Source organism: Protomyctophum parallelum (genome assembly GCF_964188405.1).
Source record: "Protomyctophum parallelum genome assembly, chromosome: 16".
Classification (NCBI taxonomy): Eukaryota; Metazoa; Chordata; class Actinopteri; order Myctophiformes; family Myctophidae; genus Protomyctophum; species Protomyctophum parallelum.
In genome coordinates this window covers 3701717-3721449 of record NC_139711.1, presented here as the reverse complement: position 1 = coordinate 3721449, position 19733 = coordinate 3701717, and the positions used below count along the sequence as shown (strand labels likewise).

At 44.7% G+C, this 19733-nt stretch overlaps 1 protein-coding gene across 1 annotated transcript; it reads right to left on the bottom strand.

The window, feature by feature from the left end:
- Positions 1-8005: 8005 nt before the first annotated feature.
- On the bottom strand, positions 8006-11414 carry LOC310872989 (type-2 angiotensin II receptor-like). Its single transcript, XM_083785216.1, has 2 exons — positions 11193-11414; positions 8006-10374 (listed from the first exon to the last, which is right to left on the bottom strand). The coding sequence occupies exon 2, from the start codon at positions 10292-10294 to the stop codon at positions 9005-9007; it is 1290 nt and encodes a 429-aa protein (XP_083641342.1). The 5' UTR covers positions 10295-10374; positions 11193-11414; the 3' UTR covers positions 8006-9004.
- Positions 11415-19733: the final 8319 nt, after the last annotated feature.

Below are 19733 nucleotides of genomic sequence, written 5' to 3'. Positions count from 1 at the left end.
TTTGCCATATACATACGTACAAAATGAGTTGACGAGTTGAAAACACATATTAAGAGCTAGCCCTAAATAACCATTATGGAACCAAATGGACCCGCATTTGGTTCAATTTTTACACACTCAGAGTTAAGTGGGCCCTTCCAAAAAAAAAAGAGTTCTGTCATACATATTCTGAGGAGAACCTGGAGACTGACATTCAGAAATCGGGTCTTAAAAAGAACATCATGTTATGTAAAAAATCTAAATAAATCGTTTTTAGCGACGGACAAGGCCAAGTCTTTCCATGGGCATCTTGTCCATGTATACAGACACATTTATGACTCCTGCTGTCAATGATATGCAGACCAAGGTTTGACTGCTGATTTTCCTGCATATGATGTGTGATGTTTATTGGTTACCCTTGACCACACGACCACGCCGCAGTACTCAAGGACATCCCGTTGACTTTAACACTGATGAACGGTTTAATGAAGCCAGCTAGGGTTCCATTATCTAATAACACTAAAAGCCTTTCTCAATGTCTGTCTTGTGGAGTTGGACATTTTTGGACCTTGACAGGTCACACTGGAGATGTTATATGAGTCTTACTTTTTTTAAATTAATACAATGTAATTTTGTTCCAATCTGTATGGAGTACGTTAATACTGTAATAATAGAAAATATAAATCATTTGTGCAGGAAAGGTTCCTAGAATAGGAAAGTTACAGCTTTAACCACTGCTGAAGCCAATGCAGATCTGCTCTTTTCTAGGGAAAATTCTGGGCTGATAGTGATTTTAAAGATAAAAAATAGCAATTTGGCTGTTAGCCGATGCATGCTGGTTTGTTTGTTTGTTTGTTTGTTGTTATTCATCCCCCCTTTGTGCCAGGAAAAGGACTCCAGTACATTTGCTTTTATTTATTTATTTGTCTTTTCTTTTGGTGGAAATGGATGCCTATGACTCGCCCATAATAGGCGCGCTAGATCAAAAAGTGCCAGTTTTAAACTCGGGCATCTCTCTTGTTGATTGGTTGGATTTGCATTCAGGATTTGTGCCTCTTATATCTGCAAAAGATTATTCACACCTGTAGTGACCCGCGGCTCTTGACTTAAACCGACAAGGTTAACTCTGTGATTGTTGGCCTGCCGGTTTAAAAAAAAAATCACAAAACATTCATTGGACTCTTTTTGTGTCATTGTTATTCTGCTCATGAGTCATCATTGTGGGGCCATTTCTCCCCAGGCTCTGACAAAATCATGAGCTGCACTCACAGTCCCACCACATCTGTGGCACTACAGTGCCACCCAGTGGACGAGCAATGTAGAGCAATGTGTCTGGGGGAACCGTTACCTTTTTTTGATTGATTGAAATATTTATTAACAGTTAGCAGTACATTTCAAGCACAAACTCAATACAAAGACTGTTAACTGTTAACCCAATTAAGCATTACACTTGTTTACAACAGGGTCCACCTTGTTCAATTCATCAAAACATTTATACAAATAGACACTTCTATACAACAGAACAGGAATTCATCATAATGAGCTTTTGTGTTGTATTTAAATTTTTCCACAAATGCTTCTGAACGTTGCTTCTTATTCCATGTGTGTAAGGCCTATCGATCTAGCATAGGCCTACAACATTGATGCATGCTAGATGTATGAGACTTGTTTACTGATGCAAGCTCCCAATGCATTTCCAATGGTAGTCACATGCTTTGACACAACATTTTTGTTGTACGGCTTTCGGCTGTGTTTCGACTGCCCCCCTCCCCCTCATACAACACAAAAGTTGTGTCAAACCATGTGACTCCCATTGGAAATGCATTGCGAGCTTGCATCAGTCAACAAGTCTCATGCATCAGCTATACTGTACATCAATCTGTTGTGCCCGTGTGAGTCAGGCCTTAGTGTGTTCTTTATTTTGGTTCCATGTGTACTCTCTCAGATATAAATCACCACTGAGGATTTTATATATTGTGGTCCCAGAGATTCGGCCTAATGCATATCAAACTGGAGGTCTTTTAAATCCAAAATGGTGAGAATCACTGAACAATAATATACAGGGCGGCATATAGCATATTGTGGTGCCACAGATAGAAAACCCTTGAGTTTTCGCAAACCCATATAGGAGATTAGAGGAAATTACCGGTATATAAATTATTTTAAGCCTGGAATCAAGGCAACCAGTCTCCTTGTGAATCATGTCATGACCATAACACATTTGATTCTGTGTCTGTGTAAAAGAATATGTTAATATATAGGCTATCAATGTTAATAATATATTTGAAAACCGCAAAAAAGGGTATTTATTAAATAATAGTATATAATTCAAATAATATTTGAATTCATATTTGTATTATAAACAATCACAAGGTTTTATGGTTATGATTCACCAGGAAACTGGACGGCTTGGTTAATTGGCTTTAAATAATGTATATAAATTAGAGCTGGGACTCGATTAAAAAAATGAATCTAATTAATCAGAGGCTTTGCGATTAATTAATCTAGATTAATCGCATTTTAATCGCATATCAATATTCAACCCGAGAACAGCGAGAAACCTTTTTTTTTAATGTTTTTTGGTATCCCAGTGAATCAATGAATAGTGACTACAGGATACCACTCCTTTTCAACATTTTACTGTCATTAATATACCTGTTGTGGAAATAATAATAAAAAGTCACCCCATTCTGTCTTTCCTAGAACTGGATGTCTGAAAAAACATTAGTAACAGTAACAAGTACATCTCAGTGACATCACAAAGCTGTACTTACTTCATATTGTTACTGTTTTTTGTCAGACCTCCAGTTCTAGGCAACACAAAATGGGGTGACTTTTTATTATTTCCAGTTTTCAGTACTATAGAAAAGCGCCCAGTGAGAAACGTTCCGCGGTGAAAAAAAAGGTGCGATTAATTTATCTGTAGTTAATCGCGATTCATTTTTCTGTAGTTAATTAATCTAAATTAATCGCAATTAGTCCCAGCTCTAATATAAATATTTTCGGAAATCCATCTGTGCATATAGCCAAACTGCTATATGCCCTGCCCATATTATTCAAGATGTTATCACACCAGAGTCGATAGGATATTATACGGCATATACGCTGGAAAACTCTCTTCTCGGGTATCCATTCAACTCTCCCATATACCTGCCAGGGACTGTGCTAATAGCCTGGAGGAGCTCACAGAGACACTGGCCAGGGTCAATGCAGAATGAGACCAATCCATAGTGGACACTGATAACAGGCTGAGATACTGTACACACATCATCGATTAACACATTCTGACCTGAGATCAGATTCATACGAGGTTTCCGCCGGACAAACACTGGGTCTGATGAACCCATTCTGACCTGAGATCAGATTCTAAAAATGTCAGTCGTTCTTCGATTTTTCAAAAAATAGCAGACCTACAAGCTCGTATCGCGCCACTCGGTGGCGCGATATGAGCTTGTAGATCTGCTATTTTTCAATAGTTAAAGCATAACATGATGCTGACACCAAAATGGGTGCCCGGTCAGAATGGGTTAACCAGCAGCAACTCCTTCAGGCCTGAATGTCAACTGGACTGAGACCCCTTTGCCTTTTACACTAAAAATGTAATTGGTTCTACATATAGAACCGGCTCCGAGATTCTTGGAACCTCATTGTTTTCACGGGAACCGGCGGACATTTTTTTTTGGTTCCAGTTTCCGAACCAACTTTTAGGGTTCTATAAAACAATACATTTTCAGTGGAAACACTCAATATTAAGCGGATAAAAAGAAAGGAGCCGGTTCAACCCCTGGTGGAAAAGAGGCCTCAGTGTCAGGGGCTGAAATGTGTTATAACAGTGGTTCTTAATGGGAAACTTCACCCTTTTTGCAAAAGAAATATATGTTAATGATGTTTAGAAGATTTAGAACACTTTCCTGGGGGGTCTTTATGTGCTCACTTACTTCCTGGACTACAGCCCTCCCCCTATCCACAAGGAGGAGCAGTGCAAAAAAGCATTATGGGAATTGTAGTCCAGGAAGGAAGTGAGCCCAGTGTCGATGACGTCAGAGACACTGGGCTCCCTGCTAAAATCTAAAATATCTAAAACCACATATTACACACACAAAGACCCCAGGGAAGTGTTCTAAAACTTCTAAACATCATTAACATATATATTTTTGCAAAAGGTGTCTCTTTAATGGTGGAAAAAAAGTACTCACATTTTGTACTTACACTACTGTACTAGTAAAAGTATCAATACTGCAATATAGAACTGCAATACAATTTAGAGAAATAGATGATCTACAAGCTTGCAATGTGATGATGTGATGGGCTGTAGTATGTTTTGTAATAATAATAATAATAATACATTTTAAAAAGTAACTGTTTTCAAATAAATGTAGTGGAGTAAAAGTACAATATTTGGATCAGAGATGTAGTGCAGTAGAAGAAAAGCTATTGGAAATAGTAAAGTAAAGTACAAATACCTCAAAAGTGTACTTAAATACAGCACTTAGCTGTAAGTACTTAAGTACAGTAAGTAGTTACTTCATTCCAACTCTTTTGGCTCTGCCGCGCACAATTGTCAATAGTCTCTTTCCAGTTTCCATCCACAGCACCCCTGAATTACATTGTTACCTTATCACCTTAGAATTATGTCATATTGCGGTATACGAAAATATAAATATAAAATCTTTCCCCCTAAGATACAGTATATGTCACAAGACATTCGCCACAAATAGCAGATCTACAGTAGAAGCTGCACAACAGATTTGTTGTAGATGGGGAAAATGACTCATCAAGTACAATGCAACTCAGGTCCATTTGCCTATAAATGATTAAACTGAAGTGATACTTCAGTTTTGATACATTCCAAATATTATTAAAGTGTTCTGTGGCACGGGAGGCATAGGCACTATGGTCCGACGGAGCATTGGTTGGAAGGAGCATTGGTCTGAGGTGCTCTGGGGGTCGGGAGAGGGTTGGGGTTAGGTTTAGGTGTGCTGCCCCGGGGGAACTTGTGTCACAGCACAGTGGTTCTACCGTCTGCAGGTCATGGTCCCCAGCAAAAGTAGTAAACATACAGTAATATCACATTGATTTTAACCACTTTTTATCCATTTAGGGGAGAACGGGGTAAAGATGAGCCAGTACCTTTATCTAAGATTCTAGAAAACGGTGTGACCTTAAATCTATTAAGAAATTAATCCATCATTTACTCCTGGCTGTGAAGTTGGGAAGCGCATAATTTGTTTGTTTTTGGGTTTTTTTTGACAAATCGGGTAAAATGACTGTTATAACAAATACAATTTACCCAGGTCTAAAATGTAATATCATACATGCTGGTGATTTGCCAATGGATAAAACCATGTGAATAATTTAGCAAAGAGGGGCACGGTGGCACAGTTGGTAGTGCTGTCGCCTCACAGCTAGAAGGTCCTGGGTTCGATTCCCGCTCGGGGCGCTGTGGGTGCTGGCGGCGTGTTTCCTCCTCCACGTCATCAGTGCCCATACCCGAGGCGGTGTTGGCGAAAGGGCCTTTCTGTGTGGAGTTTGCATGTTCTCCCCGTGTCCCCTAGGGTAGGTACCCTCACAAAAACATGCAGTAATCCTGGTCTCTAAACTGCCTCCCCCTGGCCAGCCGGGGCGCCTGATGGGGAGGAATGGAACTGGTTGGAATAACGTGTTCCTTCCACGCGCTACGTCCAACCAGGGAAACTCCCCCCTGTCAGGTGTAAAGGAGCAACTTGGACACTCAGGCATGAAGGAAGCATGAGTTCAAGTCCGTTGCTCTCCCCAGGTTGGCGGAGGGTGTGTAGAGCCCAGGATCACATTAGATAATTGACACAGGGGTGAAAAATGGGTTACAAAATCGTGGGATAAAAATTATAAAAAAAAAAAAATAATAATTTAGCAAAGAAATTGTCTGAAGTAGTATTGCATTGTCTTTCTTTTTCTAAAATGGTGGCTGTGGGTAAAATGAACCAATGTTCAACCAAAGGTTCTGAATAACAAACTACTTTATTTAATTGGCTTTATATTGTTTAATTAATAAATAAACAAATAATTGATTTGCTAAAGGGACTTACCACTTGACTTGGACCAACGTACCCCTTCCTTGCCTGGGACAATTAGAGCCACATGACCACTCTTTTGTAATAAGTCATATTTTCATGGCCCTTGTCATAGATAAATGATAATTTCAATTGACAGAGAAGACATGCTGAAATAAGGGTAGATCTTTAGATTTCACTGCCATCTCATTTTGCCTTGCTTAGTTCCAGGACAAAAAGTGGCTCATCTTCATGCTATCCTATATGGAGCTCACATGTGTCACTTTATGCCACCCTGCGATCCTGTACATCTGCTAATAGGCCTACTTAAAATATTTGAAACATGTCTTAAACCATTCTGAACGGGCACCCATTTTGGTGTCAGCATCATGTTATGCTTTAGCTATTTAAAAATAGCAGATCTACAAGCTCATATCGCGCCACCGAGTGGCGCGATACGAGCTTGTAGGTCTGCTATTTTTGAAAAATCGAAGAGCGACTGACATTTCTAGAATCTGATCTCAGGTCAGAATGGGTTCATCAGACCCAGTGTTTGTCCGGCGGAATCCTCGTATGAATCTGATCTCAGGTCAGAATGGGTTAAAATGTTTGGAAACTCTTCTCCTCTGGGGATCCATGGCACCAAACATTTTCATACGGACGGCCTGTGGGTAAATACAGATCAATTTGGGGTCCTTGACAGACAAAGTTTGAGAACAACTACTGCTCACCCTGCACTTTGATAAACCAAAATCTAAGGCCATTAGCATGAGATTGTGATATCTGGACGCAGAGGAAAAATGGGGTCAGATGAGACACTTTCTTACGTGTTGCTGTGTATGTGTGTGTGTGTGTGTGTATACTACATGCATGTGTGTGCGCGCGTGCGAGAGGGTGATTTAGCACCCATCTGCCCAGCGCTGCATCATGCCAGCGCTGCAGTAATCCTCTGCTCTCATCCACAGGTGGACGTTGGGCTCACATACGGAGTATACACAGACCCAGCTTGTGGGAAGAAAATGCGCACATTGTTAACAGCTAGCGTGATGCTCCCCGAATAAAAATAAAAATAGAACATTTCTAGAATATCACTCGTTCGGCCAACAGCATTAACCACTTTAAACCTTATTATATAGCCTACAACGAAATGTAAAAAAGAAGAGAAATGTCACACATTTTCTAAAACTTTAAAGCTAGTGAAAAGTTCCAAGCTTGCAGCTTGTGAGCTTCATCCTGTAGATCCACCCACCCCCCCCACCCCCCCCTCCCTCAAAAAAAAAACATTTTCTTACAGTAATTACATGCCTATAAAAAAAGGCCATCCAGTGTGGCATATAGCATGACAAAGACATAGAGATTGGTATTATGACAGAGATTTATTTCCTTTTTTTTCTCTCCTTAAAATATCGTATAAAATGTGATAAATGTATTATCTGTGGTGCTTTGTAGGACTTTTTACAGGACAATAATACACGTTACAAGTTACATCAGCACACACAATCTCTCGGGTCAAAGGTCAAAGAGACAGCAGACACATTATATGTAGTATCCTATAGGACAGGAGAGGTTAAATAACGTCCCTATATATCAATATTATGACTCTAGTGTGCTCCTGCCCTCGATGTGCTCCTGAAGTATTTGACTCGGTCAATCATTCCTATAACAGCCACGTCAGACCCCTGGCCCCTTGTTTTGTTCGGGTCCGTGCAGTCATTTAGTGTGTGTTTATGTTTACTTTGGACACGCTCATTCATTAACCCATTCTGACCTGAGATCAGATTCATAACGAGGTTTCCACTGGACACACACTGGTCTGATCAACCCATTCTGACCTGAGATCAGATTCTGAAAATGTCAGTCGTTCTTCGATTTTTCAAAAATAGCAGACCTACAAGCTCGTATCGCGCCACTCGGTGGCGCGATATGAGCTTGTAGATCTGCTATTTTTTAATAGCTAAAGCATAACATGATGCTGACACCAAAATGGGTGCCAGAATGGGTTAATGTCGACAGCACTGCATGCGTTCGCTTTCACCGAACCAACGCATTCTCACTTGCCACATGACTGAATAGACAGCATTTACTTGGCTTTTAAAGAGAGTGTAGATGTTTTTGATCATCATAAATTTGCAGACAAAAATGTACAATGTAAAAGAGGGTGTAAGTGATATTTTTTTGGTTTCATCTTAATTTAACAAAACAAACACTATATTTGGATACAGTGTTTGTTTGATAGCAGGGGCATTCTTGTCCTTAGTAAACAAAAGGTGGAGAGAACCCATTTATCAACTTCCAGTGTTCCATATCATTTAGGCTCCATTTTTCTTTGCAGTTGCAATTTCACATATTTCTTTCCCGTATCCTGTATGCTCTGTCCTCATGGGATGAAATTGTATTTTCCGTTTGCTAAATAGCTGGAGAGACAGGGAGACCATGTTACAGAACAAACATTTATAGCAATGAGTATTAATACAGAGATATACAGAGAACTGCTGTATAAATTGCATAAAGTGTTTGTTCAGTACTAGGCCTATCAGGGTAGCCTGGCTAATACACCAGACTCAAATCACAAAATCCGCCGGCAGGCAATTTATTTTTGTGCCAACGGCTTATTCGGTCTGGCTTATTAGCCAGGCTACTATCAGGGTCCTCCACGACGCCCGTCTCTCCATGTCATTAGTATAAACAGAAATTATACTGTCAGGTTGGGATATACCACTTTTATCCAATCAGGAGAGGGAAATCATGCAGGATACAGGACAAACAAGTGGAATTGAAGGGAGGTATAGCAAAAATAAATTTGCAGACAAAATCCTGATGAATAGATGTTACTGAACAAACAAACACCATAGCAATGAATTTAATCAACGCTATCAGAATAATAAAGCTTTAACTTTTTAACACAAACATTTGTTTGTTGAAGTATTCATTTGCTCAAACCCCCAACACGTGCAGCTATAATCTGTATCGTGTCGTATCCTCCAGTGAGCCCAGTCTTAGGGATGTCCGGGGGAATCCACGATAGCCAGGTCCTTCAGGTCACTGAGTTTCCTGGAGAAGGAGCTCAGTCTGGTGCTGAAAGAGCCTCTCTTGTGGCCGCCGGCCTCGCCCGGGGGCCTCGCGCACGCACACAGGTCCTTGCACAGGCCCCCCAGCCGCCCCCGGAAGTGGTTCCCGATGAAGCAGTAGAGCACGGGGTTGATGGCCGAGTTGGAGAAGCCCAGGCACAGGGTGAGCGGGGTGAGGGTCCGGGTGGTCCAGTCCACCCAGCAGCCCTCCACCAGGCCCTGGTCCCTCAGCACGTCCAGCAGGGTGACGCAGTGGAAGGGGAACCAGCAGAGGAAGAAGGCCAGCACCACGGCCGCCACGGTCCACAGCACCCTCTCCAGGCCGCGGCCCTCCAGGGGCCGGCCGGAGCCGGGGCCGCTGCAGGAGGGGGTGGGCGGCCTCTCCTGAGGCGACTCCGGCGACTTACCGCCCGGGAGAGGAGCTCTGTCCGAGGGCCCCGGAGGCCCCCGGGGGCGGGGGCCGGCGCCCCCCAGCCCGGAGTCTCCCAGGAGGTGTCTGCCGATCACGCAGTAGCAGGAGGAGATGACCGCCAGGGGCAGCAGGAAGCCCAGCACCATCTTCATGAGCGCCAGGCCCAGGAACCAGCCCTGGTCGGGATACAGTATCACACAGGCCTCCACGCCCGACGCCGGGTGCGGGTGCGTGGCCCTCAGGGCCAGGGTGGGCGCCGAGCTGGCGCACGCCAGGGCCCACACCAGGACGCAGGTGAGCCGCGCGCGCTTGGGGTCCCGCGCGCTCTGCGAGCGCAGCGGGTGCACGATGGCCAGGTAGCGGTCCATGCTCATGCAGGTGATGAAGAAGATGGAGGCGTAGAGGTTGAGGCTGAGGATGCCGCCGCACACCTTGCAGGCCAGCCAGCCGAAGGGCCACTGGTAGCCCCGCGAGTAGTAGACGGCCCACAGCGGCAGCGAGAGCAGGAACAGCAGGTCCGACACGCACAGGTTGAGCATGAACGTGTTGGCCACCGTCCTCCGCGGAGCGCCGGAGCCGCCGCGCGCCAGCACGCACACGGCCAGCGCGTTGGCCACGGTGCCCAGCGCGCAGATGACGCCGTAGAGGGCGGGGATGAGGGCGGTGAGGGTGTCGAGCGGAAGGCCGTGCCAGCCCGGGCAGAGGAGGGGGGAGGGCGCGGGAGCCGCGGAGGCGTTGGCGTATAAGGCGGGGAGCTCCGCAGAGGAGGAGTACGGAGGCGAGGAGGAGGAGGAGGAGGAGTTCATGGCAGAGTGGTCGCTGGAGACGGCCGTCTTGATACGGACGTCAGATCATGGGACTTCACCGTCTCCCGTGCTCGCCTTTCCTGGAGAGAAACCGAATGGAAATCAAGCGATCCTTTTATGGATGCAATCGTGTAAAGCTTGGCCTCCCCAAACACACAGACATACATGCACATGATGCAACCCCCCTTACTGACACACACACACACACACACTCACACACACACACACACACACACACACACACACTACTACTACTACTACTATTTGCTTAAACTTTCCAATGTTTTGGTGTCTAGATAACAAACCGCAGTTAAGGTAAGTGAAGTCATATCCAGGATTAGACAACAGTGAATAATGCATGTGATCTGATCCAGTAATCTCCCACATAAAATGACTCAATTTACTTGAAAAAATAAAGAAATTAAGAAACTTTTTACACATACATGAATGAGGCCCGCCCACACTAAGCACACTAAAACAATATTTTTCTATAATAAATCTTGGTGTGGATAGTCCTTTACTGTGATTACTGATCGGAAACGGAACATTCTTTTTTGTGCGACGTCACGTTATATAACATAGATGCTCCATGGTTTCATGGATGATGACACAACCGTTAGATTAATCTCATATTCCAGCATTGTATAGGACATGTTGCTTCTGCCTGTGCCTTCTCAGTAATAAAAAATAGGCTGTTGACTTATATTATAATATCATATTTTCTACTGTATACTGTTATTTGCTTGTCTTTTGTGTGATGACTGATTAAATACTCCTATACTATACTGAAGTTTGAATGCAGGTATTCTGAATGTGTCCCTTAGTAAGTTGCAAGTATAACTCCCAATCTTGGCAGATCAAAATGCAAAACCAGCCATTGGAAAATGCTCTATTCTACCTTGAAGAGAAAGGTCCCAGTATAGGTCCCAGCTTGGAGAGAAACGTCCCAGTAGGTCCCAGCTTGGAGAGAAACGTCCCAGTAGGTCCCAGCTTGGAGAGAAACGTCCCAGTATAGGTCCCAGCTTGGAGAGAAACGTCCCAGTAAAGACCCCAGCGGCAGTGGAGCTTGTCACAGCGTCCTCGTGTCCATGTCCTGACAGTCTCTGCAGCTCTCCTCAGCTCCTCTGAACGCAGTCCGCATGGCTGGGCGTTTAGACCATATCCCCTCTGCGTGTGTGTGTGTGTGTGTGTGCGTGTGTGTGTGTGTGTGTGTGTGTGTGTGTGTAGAAGACATATGGGGTTGAGGTCTTATAGCCCCCCAGGGGGGATCTTAGTGGTTGCACAACAGGGAAGTAACTTTGGCACGTCATGATGCTCATCAGCAGGGGGGTCGGACTCGGACTGCACCTGGAGACATGCCAGAACCCCCCCCCACACACACACACACACACACCCCCCCCCCCCCTCTCTCTCTCTCTCTCTCCGCTCGACCTCTCTAGTATTCTTCCTTGTGATACACAAATGTGGTGCCTCACACACTACACACACACTACACACACACACACTTTATTCTCTTGCGGGGAAAAAAGAGCTAAATCAAGTCAAGATGTGTATAGCGAGTTTCATTGGCTGAAACGATACAGTAATAGCTCGGTCCCTGGTGACACACACACACACACACACACACACACATCTGTGTGATATTACAGACACGCTGGCTACATCATACCTGGTCGGTAAAGTGTGAAGCAAGCAGTCCGTCTGTCTGTCTGCCTGTCTGTCTGTCTGTCTGTCTTGAAGGAGGACTGGGCGTTCATGGTGCTCGGGGCCTCTGACCTGAAGAATGGAGACTATGTGTTAATTAACAGAGATGTCCACACACTGTTATTATGAGCGTGTCATATGGTCCCTGCCAGCGGTCAGATAAGCCATGGGAAATATTTACTCTGGCTGGAAACGGAAGCACTGGGGAGGAGGTGAGGGAGGAGATACAACAGAGAGTGGGAGAGGAGAAGAGGAGAGGGAGAGGAGTGGGAGAGGAGGAGAGGAGAGGAGTTGGAGAGGAGAGGAGGAGAGGAGAGGAGTTGGAGAGGAGGAGAGGAGAGGGAGAGGAGTGGGAGAGGAGGAGAGGAGAGGGAGAGGAGTGGGAGAGGAGGAGAGGAGAGGAGTGGGAGAGGAGGAGAGGAGAGGAGTGGGAGAGGAGGAGAGGAGAGGGAGAGGAGGAGAGGAGAGGGAGAGGAGGAGAGGAGAGGAGTGGGAGAGGAGAGGAGGAGAGGAGAGGAGTGGGAGAGGAGGAGAGGAGAGGAGAGGAGTGGGAGAGGCGAAGAGGAGAGGGAGAGGAGTGGGAGAGGAGGAGAGGAGAGGAGTGGGAGAGGAGGAGAGGAGAGGGAGAGGAGTGGGAGAGGAGGAGAGGAGAGGAGTGGGAGAGGAGGAGAGGAGAGGAGTGGGAGAGGAGTGGGAGAGGAGGAGAGGAGTGGGAGAGGAGGAGAGGAGAGGAGTGGGAGAGGAGGAGAGGAGAGGAGTGGGAGAGGAGGAGAGGAGAGGAGTGGGAGAGGAGAAGAGGAGAGGGAGAGGAGTGGGAGAGGAGGAGAGGAGAGGAGTGGGAGAGGAGGAGAGGAGTGGGAGAGGAGGAGAGGAGGAGTGGGAGAGGAGGAGAGGAGAGGAGTGGGAGAGGAGAAGAGGAGAGGGAGAGGAGTGGGAGAGGAGGAGAGGAGAGGAGTGGGAGAGGAGGAGAGGAGAGGAGTGGGAGAGGAGGAGAGGAGAGGAGTGGGAGAGGAGGAGAGGAGAGGAGTGGGAGAGGAGGAGAGGAGAGGAGTGGGAGAGGAGGAGAGGGAGAGGAGTGGGAGAGGAGGAGAGGAGAGGAGTGGGAGAGGAGGAGAGGAGAGGAGTGGGAGAGGAGGAGAGGAGAGGAGTGGGAGAGGAGGAGAGGAGAGGAGTGGGAGAGGAGGAGAGGAGAGGAGTGGGAGAGGAGGAGGAGAGAGGAGTGGGAGAGGAGGAGAGGAGAGGAGTGGGAGAGGAGGAGAGGAGAGGAGTGGGAGAGGAGGAGAGGAGAGGAGTGGGAGAGGAGGAGGAGAGAGCAGAGGAGAGAGGAGAGGTTTCCCTTCACTGTTTTTCTTTCATTTATTTGACGTTTGATGAAAGTTAATTAGGAATGTGTTCAAAGAAAGAACTGAGACTTACATCACACCTTTGATGAATTGTGTGTGTGTGCGCCACGCACTTTTGATACGTTCATGTGTGTGTGTGTGTGTGTGTGTGTGTGTGTGTGTGTGTGTGTGTGTGTGTATGTGTATGATAAATAATGCATGTGCATGACTTTCCCTCATAATTGCATATACATTTTGCAGCGCCTTCCAGAGCAGCGGTTGTTCCCATGGTGTGGTTGTACCATGGGGACGACGTACTGTACTGTGCACAGTACAGTACAGTACTCTGCCGGGACGCTTCTGCTGCCGCCGCTGCTTATATATAGCCGTGGGAAAGTTGATGGACATCCTCATGATGACTGCATACTGGACACAGAGCAGATCAACTGTACGCTCTGTGAAGGCCACATATCCACGTTATGAGGACTCTAAGATGTTTCCTGTTAGTAACACATTCTCACTCCCCCCTTCCCATGTGCATTCTCTCTCTCTCTCTCTCTCTCTCTCTCACACACACACACACACACACACACACACACACACACACACACACACACACACACACACACACACACACACACACACACTTCTAATTTGAACGTTGAGGGTGTGTTTTGCCACTTTAATATTCTTACGTAACAAAATGCATCTCGCTCCAGCAGCAGCAGCAGATTATATATTGGGAACATACTGTGTTTTTTATTGCAAACTTATATGCACACGTGTATGCACGTGTCGTGTTTCGCAAAACTAGGGGATATTTTGTTATAAATGTGTTCCAGCATTGGCATGCTGGGTATGCACAGTTGTTCTCACGCATCCCCCCCCCCCCCACGCGTGCACGCACGCACACACACACACACACACACACACACACACACACACACACACACACACACACACACACACACTTTCTCCTGACTATACGAGCATGGTCCATGACACAGCGGATGACCCAGAGCAGATATTTACGACCCACCATTAGGCCAAGCAAAACACGCTATGACAGGACACGCCGTAAGTCTGTCTTATAGCTAACTCATTCCTCCTTCACGGCACAACCACGTCTAACGCCTCGCTGACATTTATTCTCAACAAGTTAGACACCATGAAAACATGTTTACAAGTTACTGGAGGTTATAAAGTATTTTATTCTCACCAAAACGCTCTGTCTCTTTTCTCCCTCTCTCCATCTTTCTCTCGCACGCACGCACGCACACACACACACGCACGCACACAACGCACGCTCATTTAATGTCGTACTGTACAGCAGGTGAAAGCCACTGTTGTTTGCTCGCCGTCTGTCCTTTGTCCTCCGGTCACCACATGGCGAGATGATCCTAATGACTCCTGACTCTGCTCTCAGTTGACATTCAATATACTTTTGTGCAGGAACAGACGGAGTTGTGTTACACAAGTTCCACTTTCACTGCATTCACCATATGTGTTCTTCTTGCAAACTTGCCCTCACACTGCAGTCCTTCCCGAACAGTTAAACGTTCAAACAATTATGCCTACTTTTTTGTTTGTCCTATTTTGAGCAACGGGTGGCATGGTGTAGTCTGTTGTGTGCCATTTGTTGGGGGTTGTAGTATATAGTAGCTAATGTCAAAATAGTAGTCATTTAGGCATAATTATGCCTATGCTTCTTTTGACCCCAGCATAGTATTTAGTCGACCCTCAGTCTCAATGTGGTCCTCAGGGTTTTCCTCTAAGGGTGGTTATCCCATTTTGACCTGAGATCAGATTCTAAAAATGTCTTCTACATCCTACACAGTTTTCTGAAAAAGCTATGTTTCCGTGTCAGTCGTTCTTCGATTAAAAAAAAATAGCAGACCTACAAGCTCGTAGCGCACCACTCGGTGGCGCGCTATGAGCTTGTAGATCTGCTATTTTTCAATAGATAAATGTGTTAGGTACACATACAGAGAATGGCATCCTATAGCTTATATGGCACACATCTCTTGACCAGACGGTCAATGAAAGAGTGTGATAACAAGAATGAAGCATGCGACATTTGAATCCTGCGAAACCATTGGCCGATTAACTACAACTACTAACAACCACAAACCCTGTCAAGGAACCAGACCAATCAGCCTGTGGACGAAGAAATCCTCACAGCGATGCCGATGTGGGATTGGTCACACTCTTCACAAGCCGCCGGGCACCTAACATTACTATTACATACCCTCTCATGGAATCCACAAGGGTAAAGGAAAAGAGGCAGACCAAGAAACACCTGGTGGCGTGACCTGGAGGCAGATGTGATGAGGTCTACGGTCATATACATGATGCAGGGAACAGCTGGAGAAAATGGCCCAGGATGACCGGGATGCTCGTCTGGAGAGCCTTTGTTCATTCACGGACGACGCTGTGTGTGTACGTGTGTACGTGTGTGCGTGTGTGTGTGTGTGTGTGTGTGTGAGAGTGAGTGCAGTGAGTGAGTGTAACTATGTCCAAAATATGCCATGTTTTTCCTGTATATTGTTGCGGGAATGCAAGGAATAAATGACAGAAGGCGGATATATACATTTAACTCACGTTTAATTATTTATATTAACCCATTCTGACCGGGCACCCATTTTGGTGTCAGCATCATGTTATGCTTTAGCTATTGAAAAATAGCAGACCTACAAGCTCATATCGCGCCACCGAGTGGCGCGATACGAGCTTGTAGGTCTGCTATTTTTGAAAAATCGAAGAGCAACTGACATTTTTAGAATGGTTAATCAGACCAGTGTGGTGGGATGGCCGACTCCCAAAAAAAAATCCCGTCTGCAAGCCAGCGCATGAAGATATCAGAGAAGAATGGAGAAAAGCACGGGAGTTATACTCCTCCTCCACTGCACTCATCAATCTTCCCCAACCGACCCTTTATTAGTTAAAGTTTTCATTTTCAATCACTCCTCGGCATTAATCATTGTATTTGCTATTGCTTTAGTCTCTCTTTCTTTACCTCTCCCGTAGTTAAGATGGATTGTGGCGCGTGCTCACATGACACTGCAAACGAAAAGCATTATGGCAGCGGATCCGTGCCCTCTACCTAAAATGGAATATGGAGAGAAAGCAACATTTCACAGCGGGGCGATCAATGATGATTTTCAGAGCTAGTTGATTTAACTGCATCTATAGAGCAAACTCTCTAGTCTAGTCTTAATGATGCGAAGCCCGCAGAGCTATATTTCAGGCAGGCAACTCGTGAGCGCGCCTTTTCCTGATCAGGTGACTATATAGTCCCATGCACTCTTTACCTGATCAGAGCGCCTATTTAAACCTATCTGCCTACCTGCTTAGTAACCCAGGCTTGAAATCAGCAGCCTGAATTTTAAATAGTTAATGGGATGAATAAGTAAGTTCATTTTCAGTTGATTTAAAAGTGTTAGAAATAATCTAAGATGCTTTGAAATAACACACATTTTAAGTTATACAATTATCTAAAATGTCGCTCTGCAAGTCTGTTTAAAGTGTAAAACAAGCTATAGCCTATACATGAAAAGGAAAAGAACGTTGCAAAACAAACAAACCAGGGTGTCTAGCATATTTCAGCAAAAGATTAAAATTACCTGGCTCTGTGACTCCAGAGCATCCCGGTTGGCCAATCAGTGAGCCTTGTGAGAGTTAATGTCCAGCCTACCAGTGATTCTACTTCCTGTCAGTATTTAAGCAGGAAAACTTCCTTTTCCTGTTCAATTGAACACATGGTGGTTCTTCCTATGCTGTAGTAAACAAACACAGAGAGACAGTCCTTTGCAATCTGCTTGGTAAGGCCTGACTCACACCTTCACAACAGATTGATGTAAAGCTGATGCATGAGACTTATTGACTGATTCATTTTGTGTACATGTTACGTGTTGAAACACTGATTTTATTTAGTTTGTTTTGGGTTATAGTAATTGAAGGTACATTTTTTGTGCATCTCTCACCTGTTGCTAGCCAGGGAGAGATATAGCCCCTTTCGGGACCCTACGTAAAACTTTTTTGATATTTTGTTGAGTTTTACGTTGGGTCCCTGCTCACTACTGTATTTTCGTATGGAAATTCCTATTTGCGGAAGTGGAGATTCTCTCTAAAATAGGCCCCGCGGCATGTGACGCCATTATTTTCCTTGAGTTATTCTGAATTCGGTAACTTTAAGTAGCTATACATCCCGGTGCGAATATCTCCTGTGGCGCGGAAGCCGTTAAGTGTTTTTAATCTTTGTTTGACCGATTTGGTCGCTTTATTTCTTCTTGTTTGTTTACCGTTTATTGTACCGCCTCCCGGTGTGCGGTTGGCTTGTGAGGCTACGTCCCTGCCTCTGATCTGCTGTGTCATAGCTATAGCGCCACTAGCTAGCCAGATAGGCGGTACAATGAGGTGTCAATAAACAAGAAGAATCCAAGCTTCCAAATCGGGCAAACATATATTAAAAATACTTAACGGCTTCCGCGCCACAGGAGATATTCGCAAAGGTATGTATGTGTACTTATACTTTACATATTCAGAAAGCCTCATACTGAAGAATATCGTCAAAGAGCGCGGGGAGGCGTTTTAACATGTAAACATGAGCCAGTAAATGTTTTAATCAGGTGGCATGGACGACGTGGAACAGGACCCAATGCACTGGGTCGAACAAATGTCAGAAACTTCAGTAGCATTTGGGTTCTGCTTGGAGGGCTAGGAGAGATACTAAGCACGTTTGAGCCTTAAATACTTCCAAGTTACTGCACAAAACACCCTGTAAGCTATTGAATGTGCATGAGGTAAATTGCACAACCTTGTTTCATTTGTGATGATTAAAGGAGCATTTCATGTATATTTATTTTTGTGAAGAAAGAACAGTTCATTGAATAATTGAAACATTGTAAAAGAAAATAAGCGCTTTGAACATTTACATGTTTTTCAATGTATTTGACATACATGATTACAAGAAATGAAAAAAGATTACAAAACATGATTAAGTTTAATTAATGCAAGTTAAAAAGTGCTAATTTATGCTAATTCAGGGGAATTTAAAAACATGGTTTACACAGTGTGTGAATAACACACGCTATTGGATCTTGTCTGATCTACTATAGGTCAGGTTTTTTTTAAGATTGGGCGATTCAGATTCCATCTTCATCCCCTGGAGTGTCTCACATGGAGAAGAGGACAGCGCATCCCTTCCCATTCAGGAGGGAGCCCAGGTGCATGTGAGTCTCCAAACCCAACGATCCAACATCAACGATTCCCCAGATAGATTCCCAGTGCATGCTGGGTGGCGAGCTATAACGGATCCGAGTCTGGACGCTGATGGTGTTTTCCCCTCCCTCACGGACTGTGTGGTAGGACAAAGACTAGCCCCTCTCGGAACCCTCCATAAAGCTTTTCTGAAATTTGGATGTCGCTTTGTGTAGGGTCTCTGTCCATATCTATATTTTCGTATGGGAATTTTGGAACGCGGACATAAATATGCTCGCTAACATCGTATCTGCGGCGTTTGACGGCCTTTTTTGTTTGAGTTATTCTGAATTCGTGAACTATAAGTACCTATACATACCGCTGCGAATATCTCCTGTGGCGCGGAAGCCGTTAAGTATTTTTAATCTTTGTTTGACCGATTTGGTCGCTTTGATTCTTCTTGTTTATTGACATCCAATTGTACCGCCTCCCGATGTGCGGTTGGCTTGTGCCGGCTACGTCCCTGCCTCTGATCTGCTCTGTCATAGCTATAGCGCCACTAGCTAGCCAGATAGGCGGTACAATGAGGTGTCAATAAACAAGGAAGGAAAAGAAGAATCAAAGCGACCAAATCGGTCAAACAAAGATTAAAAATACTTAACGGCTTCCGCGCCACAGGAGATATTCGCAGCGGTATGTATAGGTACTTATACTTCACAGATTCAGAAGCCCTCACACGAAGAAAAAAAAGTCGTCAAAGAGCGCAGACAGGCGTTATCCACGGTGTTTATGTTTTATTTATGTCGCGTACCATGTGGCAGGGAACAGGACCCCATGGTCTGGGTCGTCAAAAATGTCAGAAACTTCAGTACCATTGGGTTCTGCTTGGAGGGCTAGACAAAGACCAAACACTATCGAAATCAAATTAATGGGCCCCAACGAGAACAAACCAAAAACTTTGGGAACTAAGGGTTTTATTTTTGCCGGCTTTTCTTTTTGTTTCTTATTTTTCATATTACTGCAGTTGTATTTTCATAATTATGTCCATATATTTGGCAATAATTTCAAGTGGCCACGTAACAAATTCAATTCATTGTTGTCTGTGTCATTATTGATATGCATCACTGGCTCTTAAACACTACGAGTTCTTCTGATACAAGTTCATAATTTAACTTTAATGTTACAGGGAATGAATAGGGACAGAGCCCTGACAC